Source organism: Ochotona curzoniae, unplaced genomic scaffold, assembly GCF_017591425.1.
Source record: "Ochotona curzoniae isolate NIBS_2020 unplaced genomic scaffold, NIBS_Ocur_1.0 contig_66, whole genome shotgun sequence".
Classification (NCBI taxonomy): domain Eukaryota; kingdom Metazoa; phylum Chordata; class Mammalia; order Lagomorpha; family Ochotonidae; genus Ochotona; species Ochotona curzoniae.
Window position 1 is genome coordinate 62,027 of NW_024466512.1, and position 9,776 is coordinate 71,802.

The 9,776-nt window shown below is 53.6% G+C and overlaps 1 protein-coding gene across 1 annotated transcript; it reads right to left on the minus strand.

The window, feature by feature from the left end:
• Window positions 1–521: 521 nt before the first annotated feature.
• On the minus strand, window positions 522–9,574 carry LOC121163927 (cytochrome P450 2E1). The gene is made up of 9 exons (XM_040991695.1): window positions 9,362–9,574; window positions 8,374–8,533; window positions 7,574–7,723; window positions 7,072–7,232; window positions 6,598–6,774; window positions 5,315–5,456; window positions 2,921–3,108; window positions 2,411–2,552; window positions 522–1,407 (listed from the first exon to the last, which is right to left on the minus strand). The coding sequence occupies exons 1-9, from the start codon at window positions 9,536–9,538 to the stop codon at window positions 1,217–1,219; spliced, it is 1,488 nt and encodes a 495-aa protein (XP_040847629.1). The 5' UTR covers window positions 9,539–9,574; the 3' UTR covers window positions 522–1,216.
• Window positions 9,575–9,776: the final 202 nt, after the last annotated feature.

Genomic DNA, 9,776 nt, shown 5'->3' on the forward strand with positions numbered 1-9,776 from the left:
AGTGCCCACCCTTGAGGAGTAACACCTACACTGTTCTGCATCTGGGCAACCGCGAGTGAGTACAGACTGGGACTTAGGTGATCAGAAGTGAGGCCTTCATCTCAACAATTACCCTCAAAGACACCCACACTCCCTCTCAGCATTCCCCATCACTGTGTGGTACACTAGAACTTTCCCCGAGAATTCAGAAGGCATTTATATACATTTTCTGCTAGAGAAGGTCTTGTCACCTTGCAGAAGTAGAAAATAAAAAATAGCACCTGTCCATATGCCAGCTGGTCTTCCAATGCATTAATGTGCCCATCTTCTGACTTGATTCTAGCCATGCCCTACAGTGGGTGAGCTAGGAGAACAATGCCCCCAGATACCTCCACCCTAAATCCAAGGACTGATATAGTGTAAGCAATTTGAATGGGAGGTTGAATTCAAGGTCTTGAGATGGGGAGGACACCTTGGTTTGTCCCTTCTAAGAGGGAGGTAGGAGGGCCAAAGAGAGATAGAAAGATGCTGCACTATTGGCATGTGCTGTCACTCACTTTATTAAAGAGAACTTTACAGAGAATGTGTGGTGTGCCAGGAAGGGTTTGTCGACCTGACCCCCTTGGCCTCGTGCAGACACAATGGAGGAAGCAGCAGTGTCTCTGTGATCTGAGGAGAGCTGGGGGGCTGAGACATTGGGGTTGGGGGCAGCATCTGGGGAGTCCACAACTGCGTTTTAGCCAAGTCAGAGCAGGAGACACATTATGAGCCCCTATCTACAACACTGATGTTTAGCTCACTGGGAACTTTCTGTGCTTTCCTCATTCTTGTTTCACAGCACACTAGGGTCCCTCTCCTTCCAGACACAAAGTTAAGTTCTAGTATTAAGAGATCAGCGCAGATGTTGACGTTCAGACCAACTGCAATGTCTATGGCCATGGTCACTGTGCAGCCGAGGGAACTCACCCCAAGGCTAAACTGCATTATTCTGTTTAACTCAGCGAAGCACTGCCCCTGCTCCTTGCAGTTGGTGCTGTGTCTGATGGCTGCATCACTGCATGTTTTCAGAAGTTATTTCAATTTCAGAATGAGTTCTTCACTGTTTCTAGGAGATTTAAACCGATCCAGAGTTTCACACAATGTATTTGTGAAAACCTTAGGCTGTGTTTTCCCATGCCTGACCCCTCAGAGACTACACTACGCTGTACACAAAGATGCTGGGGAAGTGGGGAGGGTGCTACCCCTGAGAGCGGGGGATGAGACAGAGCTTGTAGTGAGGAGGGACGCGGCCAAAGCCGATTGCAGTGTTACTGAGGTCCAGGTCCTTGGGGTCCACCACAGACTTCAGGTTGAAGTGCTGCAGGATGGCGGAGAGGAGCAGAAATAACTCCATGCGGGCCAAGCCCTCCCCAACGCACACTCGTTTCCCTGCAAGAAAGCATAGCACCAGTGATATGCTGCTTGGAGCACTGCCATGAGACAGTGTATAAAAGGCCAGGGAAGGAGGCTGTGGAGGACAGTGCACTCTGCCCCCAGAAGAGCATGTTGAGGAGACGAGAAATGCTGGCTTGTCCAGCAACCAGTCCTCACACAGCACCCACCATTCAGAACTTGTCTACAAAAACACATGTATGGCTGGGAAATGGGCTCTGCCCAGCAAAGAATGCCAACCCAATGCCCACACCATAACCTGCAGTGATGAAAGGGGCAGGGTCACCACTGCAGCATTATCAGCTGCTGGCAGTCTCCCCTCATCCGTACCCAAAGCAAGGCCCCAGGAAGGGCCAACAAGCACACTGGGGAAGGCTCGAGGCTCCCTATTGCCAAGTCCAGGGAAGGCCAGAGCTGTTTAATGACCCCTGTTTAAAATGGTAGCGAATTAGGCCAGTGGTTTTGAAAGACCTTCATTAAATCCCACTAAGGAGTTTGACAATGACAGATGGGCTGGCATTGTGGTGCCACAGAGCACTCCCAGCATTCCACAACAGAGCACCAGTCCGAGTCCCAGCTGCCCACTTCCCACCCAGTTCCTGCTCACACACCTGAGACAGCAGCAGAGGAGGGCCCTAGCTTCAGCCTGGCCCAGCCCTAGCCATTGTGGATTGCAGCCATTTGAAGAGTTAATCAGCTGATGAACAATTTTTCTCTCTCTCTCTCTCTCTCTCTCTCTCTCTCTTCCTCCCTCCCTCCCTCTCTCTCTATCAATCTGCCTTTCAAATAAATCACTCTTGCAAACAAATGACTGTAGCAAAATGTCCAGCCTGTGGGAAAAGAGTTCATGCCCCACCCCACCTTCCCTGGGCTTCTGGGCAAACATGAGTTAACTCCCCTACACAGGAAGAGCTCCCCTGGGACTCTGTGTGCGCATGTGGTAGAGTGAAGGGCTAGGAGGTGACTCCCAAGGCCGGGTGTTGCCTCCACACTGTCTTACCTGCAGAAAATGGCTTGAAATAGTCACTATACTTGAACTTCCCCTCCTCATTCAGAAAGTGCTCTGGTTTGAACTTGTCTGGTTCAGGGAATTCCTCTTTGTCATATAAAAGGGAATCCAGAGTTGGAATTAGAACTGTCCCCTGGAAGAAGCACAGCCATGGGCAGGTTAGGGCAGTGTAGGCCTTTCTCCGGGGCTCTGGAAGGAGGCTGTTGGACCCGTATCTTTCACAACTGAAGGGACAGCTAACAAACAGGATCAGGCCCAAAGGGAGACAGAAGTCCTGATGGCTTCACAGGACCCACTGCAGGGTGGGTTGACTGCTGTTCATCCTACAAACTCAGGCAATAGGCAGCTTTCCCCACTTCCCCTGTTCCCCACCTCTCAGCCATAGCCATAGCCATGCAAAGCATGCCCTGGGATACCCCCACTGCCTTCCCCACTCCTGCTTCCTTGATCCAGTGATGAGCCGACAGGTAGCATTACCATGACCCTGGCACCCAGCCTGACCTTGGGGATGACGTAGCCTCTGAAGGTGGTGTCCCGGTTGGCCTGGTGTGGCAGGTTGGAGGGCACAAGGTCGATGAATCGCTGGATCTCATGCACAACAGCGTCCGTATAGGGCATCTGCAGCCGGTCCTTGACAGAAGGCAACCGGCTCGGCCCAACCACCCTGTCGATTTCTTCATGAAGCTTTTCTGCAAGGTGTAAGAGACTCCTAGAGGACAAGCTCCAAGGAACCCTACCCAATTTTCAGCACCCTTTTACCCACCCACCTCCCCAACATCCTTTCACTTCAACAGGTCTCCACAGAAGCTCATGAAGCACCCTAAGAAGGTTGGCCACCAAGCCCAGTGACAGCTGAGCCTGGGTGCTATTTCCATCTACAGGAAGCTGTGGTGTGTGCTGTCTCACGTCATGATGCTCCCCTGGCTCTTCTCCACTTGATAGGGATAGAGAATGACAAAAACCCTTAGGGAGAAACCTTGGCACTAACTATGCCCTTGGTGTGTTTGCTCTGAGCATCAGATGTGCAGTTGGCTGGAAAGACACAGCAGCCTCCAACTCCAGTGAACATTCTGGGGAGCATGCTGGAGCAGCGTGTCTGGTGTGGCACCCAGATGAAGCATGAGGACCCACACAACCTGGCATGATCATGTGCATAGATCACATATGCAGTGGGCACAGCATTCCCCTGGGAAGAGGGTGGGACATGTGGAGACACTTGGAGACACGTGAGGACATGTGGGGATGTGTGGGGTGTGGGAGACTATGGGCATGCCACTCTGTGACAAGTTTTCTGTGAAGCCCCCAGGAGTCAGCACCACACAAGGGGGTCCCGTAAGAATATGCTCCAAAGTTCTCCTGCAATACTACTCCCACAGGCAGATTGTAAAAAATAAATAAATAAACAAGTGCGACTTGATAAAGAAGAGCAGGACAGACTGTGTCTGGAGTCTTGAGCTCACAGACTGCTGGTCTCAGGACTGCGGTCAAACTCAGTGGGCAATGGCCCACAAGTGGGCAAAAGTCCAAGGGCAAGATCGAGGCCTGCAGGCAAGGGTCTGCAGCTGGGCCAAAGACACAGGGCTGTGTGTTTTTTGATATCCTTGAGACAGTTATATCCTGACTTCTGAACTTGGATCTTGCTGTTGCTTCCTGATCAGCAAGCATTGGTTGGTTAGCATCAATATGGGACGGAGCTATCAACATTGGTGCCACATCAACTTCCTAATTTGACTGCCCAAGCAGTTCGATAAAAGATAGAGACAGCTTTTTCAGAGAAGGGGGCTTCCCTCTGGCAACCCGCTTTCAAAGTCTTTATCTTACGTCTGTCTCCATCCCTGGCCAGTCGCATGGATCACAGTAGCAACTAATCTGTAAAACATCCCCCTCTAATGTCAATGAAGTAGTTACAGGATGTGGTTAAGAACTTGGATTTTTTTTTAACATACTCAATACCATGTCAATTAAATACATGCTGTTGTAAATTGTTGTTGAAATTGTGTAGAGGCTTTTCACTGGAGAGGATGATATTCTGCCAGCCCTACTTTCAGACCAGGGATGGTTCCCCAATGAAACTGTTGGATTTATCTGGACAATAAGATGCTGGACTATCTGCATGATCCTTGCCCGCAATGAAGGAATCATGACCGGTTATAATCTGGCACTACTGTAACAATATGGAGGAATTCAATGTGGGGGGAGGGTTTGGGGGAATCCCAGAGCCTATGAAACTGTGTCATAAAATGAAATAAATGTAGTTAAAAATTTTTTTTTAAATTAAAAATCCCCTCTAAGGGTCTTTGTCCCTTTTCCTCTCTCCTTTTCTGTCTTGCAAAGAGCAGAGAGAGAACTGGCCTTTACAACCAGAACCACCTGTTCAATCCTACAGCATCAGTTCCCAGGAGCAGGCAACATGGCGAACGCTGAGCGCACTTAACTGGAGCCATGTGGTGGCTAGCAGCAGTTGCACACAGCAGCAGTAGGCCACAGAGCAATAAGAAACCACACAACTTTCCAGAAAACAGGGTACCCTGATGTGGTGGCCACCCTTCACTTCCTCTCAGCTAGAGGTCATCTCCTCAGCCTGGGAACATGTGGGTGCCCTTACAAGATCTCTACTGAGCCAGGAAACATGCTTTCTGGAGCTTGGAAAAATAATGTGTGGGCCCAGACCTCCTCACCTGCTCTGACACCACGTCTTTTACTGCCTACAAAGCTCACCAATCTATCAGATCACCCCTGGACTGCTCACTCAAGTACCCTACAGCCCCTTACACTGTAGGACAGCCATGGACTGGTGTCCCAGGTCCCCCCACTCTTGGTGCTTCCCCGGAATCCCCACCACCCAAAGGGCTGACAATATACAGCATTTAGCTGACAAGCTGTCGCCTAGCGAACCTTCAACCTCTGGGTGCTTCAGCAAGATCAGGAGCCCATAGCGCAGGGTGGTGCTGGTGGTCTCCGTGCCCGCAAAGAATAGGTCAGCCGCAGTCACAGAAATATTCTCTGTTGTGTACAAGGGCTCTGTGCTGTGCTTGTCCTGAGAAAGTAGAAACAGAGAGGGACCCAATGAGAGGGCATCTCAGGTTGGTCAGAACCCCTCAGTTTTGCAGGGGGAGGGGCAGTTGTGCCTGGTGGTACCCAAAGAGATGACTGGGAGCATGTCCACCTAGTCCACCTCATCTACCTCATTGTGGGGACACCAAGGATCCTAGGAGACAAATGGGGGCAGCACCAGGCCCTGGCCCAGGCCCTGGGATCCATTCCCAGAGCAGAGTGACACATGCCTGGCCATGGGACAGCCCCTGAGGACAGCTGGGTGACAGAGGTTGGTATCTCCTCCTTTCTGTCCAGACCAGTGTCTTGATTGCAGGGAGACTGGGTGGAGGTGTCCTCACCACCAAGGCGACCCTAGCTGGAGGTGTCCTCATCCCAGAGGGACCCCAGCTGGAGGTGCCCTCATCCCAGGGGACCCCAACTGGAGGTGTCCTCATCCCAGGGGACCCCAACTGGAGGTGTCCTCACCACCAAGGCGACCCCAGCTGGAGGTGTCCTCATCCCAGAGGGACCCCAGCTGGAGGTGTCCTCATCCCAGTGGACCCCAGCTGGAGGTGTCCTCACCCCAGGGGACCACGAATGGAGGTGTCCTCATCCCAGGGGACCCCAGCTGGAGGTGTCCTTTGTCCCTAGGGAGCTGGGTGGAGGTATCCTCATCTCCAGGGGGACCTGGGTAGAGGTGTCCTTTGTCCCTAGGGAAGCTGGGTGGAGGTGTCCTCATCCCAGGGGGATCTGGGTGGAGGGGAACTCCAGATGGCCCTGGAAGCTGTCTAGGAGTGGTCAGCATGACTGATGGCCACAGTTGTCATAAAGGACAAGTAAGGATGCAAGGGGCCATAGCAATCTGAGCCAGAGGCAGTGCTGGGGCTGCAGATGCAGAAGTGGGAATGAGAGCCACTAAGGGGTGCTGGGGGCTTCTCCTCAGGTGAGGATCCTACACATTAAGCAGATAAGACCCCAGGTACCCCCCACCTTTGCTCCTGAGCGGAACACAGGGATGCTGAAGCATTTGTGTGGACTCAGGAGCAGAAAGCATGGCCCCTGAGATAGTGTGGATGCCCCCAAGTGGGCCACAGCCTACACCGGGGACCCAGCCATGCGAGGGCGGGGGTGGGGGTGGGCACCTTCTCCATCTCCATGAGCAGACAGTCGAGGAAGTCCCGGGGGCAGTTGGGGTCCAGCGACTTCTGGTGCTCCTTTACTCTGGCCAACGTGTACTGTCTTATCTCAGACACATTTTTCATCAGCTTCCTGTGGCTTCCAGGCAGGTAGTGCACATATTTTGAAAAGTTATTATAAACCTTCATGGGGAGAGAGAGAGACTGTCACCAACACTTCCTTCTGAGCATGACGTAACGTTCTGTGCTGGGCAAGTCAGTCCTCCACACTTGAACTGGCCCAGTGTCAAGTGTGCCGTGTGCCCACCGCAGCAAGTCCTGTGCTTGGGAAGAGGGCATGGGCACCCACAGTACCCCTCAGATAGATGAGTCAAAGCTCGGGCATGGGTGGGCCCCTCTACACTGCATGACCTGAATCCTGCTCCTCCCTGTTTCTAAAAGAAACTACAAAAAGAAATCAGTGGGAAGGAGGGGCCTCACCTGGAGCCAGGGCGTGCTGAGCAGGTAGAAGTTCTCGTTGAACAAGCTCATTAGCCGCAGCGCCTGCTTGTCCTGGTAGTCAAAGCGATAATTGAAAAGGATGTCCGAGATGACATTGAAGGGCGCACAGCCCACAATGTAGGTGGGGTCGAAGGGCTGACCTGGAAGACAGGGGTCACAGGATGTGACAGGGACAGACTGGTGGGCTAACAGCCCCTGTGGGTGTTGGGGGGGGAGGCGGAACATAGGTGGCTGGCAGTACCCTGGGCGTGATCACGAGGAGACAAGTGGCTCATATCTCTGTGGGCATGGGGAAAAGTCTCTCTGATGACTTCTCCACTCCCAACCAGGCTGCTTGGTGGTCCCATAATTTACTGACAATTGACAAAGGGGGTGTATGAGCCCCTGGAGGGTTCTTTCCCCCGTGGCTCCCCTGACAGATGACGCCGGCTATAAGATGTCTCCCTTACCCCGCCACCTGGGGCCCCTGGAGGTTACGCACCCTGCGTCTTCCTCAGCTCCTGCACCAGGAAGCCAGCTTCCTTCTGGATCCGGTCCTCATTGCGCTGTTTCCCCATTCCGTAGTCCCGGAGGGTGGTCAGGGAGAACCGCCTGGTGTCCTTCCAGGTGGGTCCATTGTTGAAGATAATCCCTAAGGAGGGGCCAGCTCTCAGGAGGGGCCAGACGTAAGGGGAGGGGTAATCCTCAGGTGGGAGGAGCAGAACATAAGGGGAGAGGCCAGCAGGAGCGGGGGCAGACATAAGGGGAAGGGCCATCCTCAGGAGGAAGGGGCAAAGAAAGGGGGCTGCTCAAGAGGAAGAATGAGCCCTAAGGAAGCTCACACACACCTAGGACTGGGAGGCACTGACCAGTCTGATCTCTCTCTCTTTCACACATACATACACACACACACACATACACACACCCAAGACTGTGGGGCACTGACCAATCTACACACACACATACACACCCCTGAGACTGTGGGGCACTGACCAGTCTGATCTCTCTTTCACACATACACACACACACACACACACACACACCTGGAACTGTGGGTACTGACCACAGTCTCCTCACACACGTTCTAAGGCTCTCATCTTGCCCATTCCATAGACAGGTCAGTCAGGGTCGCGTATGTCAGAGGAGCTTGCCTTTGGAGATCCCAAGCACAGGGACCATGCAGTGCTCTTCAGCTAACCTGGGTGCAGATAAGCGCCGTACTGCTGCTCCACTGAGACCAAGGGTTCGACCAGGGTCATGTGCACCCTGTCAGGTTGCCCAGTGCCCGGGATGCACACTCACCCATGTCCTTGTGCTCTGTGAAGGCCGGGATTTCGCCGCGCCCCGAGAACTCATTCTTGTGGTTCAGCAGCACCTCCTTCACCGCCTTGTAGCCATGCAGGACCACCACTCGCCTTGAGCCCAGGTACACAGTGAACACTGGCCCATAGCGCTCAGCCAGCTGTGAGGGCCAGCGTGAATGGGGTGAGCCAGTGCAAATCAAGGAGCCCACCCTGCCCTGGTCCACCTTGGGAGCACCCACCACCTCCCATGGAGGACCCTGAGGAGAAGCCATCTCCTCCCAGCCCAGAATGGGACCTCTGCTGGTATCCACAACCCAGCTGCCCACCTGGACACATCAGCGCAGTCCCAGAGGTCACATAGGCACTGCTGATACTGTCATCCCATGGTCTGGGCCCCCAGCTAAAGTCTCAGACCCCAGGGCTGCAACTGACCTGGAGTCGGGGTCCCACCACTGTATGCCATGTGGCTGCCACTGGATGCCATGGCCAGTCCTGAGCAGGGAATTCTCTGCCTTCCCTTACCAGCCCACTGAGGGCTGAGGCCTGCTCAGAGCCTGCTCACTGTGCTGACAGTCACATGGCAGTTGAGTTAGGGGTTATTCTGGCACAAGCAGGCTGGCCTAACTCTTGGCTTTTAAGGCTGTCCTCTGGCCCCACACAAGCTGACATCCTGTTGAGCACACTGGTCACGGACGTACTGTGCTGCTTGAATTATGTTGCCCATAGCAATGTATGAGCCACACCAGCCTGCCTGAGGGTGCTCCAATGACTAGGCCTGGGCAGAGACTCCAGGGCCTGCCCAGGCCAATGCCCATCCTGTATGCTTGGCACCCAAGCTGTACTGTCAGCTAATCTGTCTTAGCCCTGGAGGATGTGTCAATCCAGTAGTTCAAGACCAATTAGTACTAAGTTACAGCAGCTTACTGGACTGTGAATGTCCATCAGACCTTTGCTTCATGATCCCCAAAGTGAACCATGTTGCTTACCCTGCCGAGGGACTTGGGAATGTCCTTCAGATCCAACTGCAGGAGATTCCCAATGATGGGGAGTGGGAAAGGCCCTGGGGGCAGGTTCCAGCTGCTGTGGATCTGCTTCCAGACAGAGACAAGCAGGAGGACAACCACCCACCCCAACAGGGCGATGGTGACGCCAAGAACAGCCATGCTGCCTTGGGGCCTGCTGCCGGCTGGGCAGGCAACCTGTGCCAGGCGGAGTCTTTATAAAGCCCGGCTGAGAAGGAGGGTGCCCTACCAACCAATAGCACCGTCCCTCCCCTTGGCCCAAGGCCCTGGCTTATTAGCAGCTCGCCACTGTTTCAAAGGTCGAGTCCTGCCATGGTGGCTCCTTGGAGGGTGCACATCTAGTTACCCAAAGGGGATGAAGTGGAGCTCTTTCGACACC

What these genes read in the sequence shown, in the direction of transcription:
- LOC121163927 (XM_040991695.1), bottom strand. Translation starts at nt 9,538, where the DNA reads ATGGCTGTTCTTGGCGTCACCATCGCCCTGTTGGGGTGGGTGGTTGTC. An exon ending in TTCCCAAGTCCCTCGGCAGG is followed by an intron (nt 8,534 to 9,361) that starts GTAAGCAACATG and finishes TGGCCCTCACAG; the next exon opens with CTGGCTGAGCGCTATGGGCC. An exon ending in CACAGAGCACAAGGACATGG is followed by an intron (nt 7,724 to 8,373) that starts GTGAGTGTGCAT and finishes GCCCCTCCTTAG; the next exon opens with GGATTATCTTCAACAATGGA.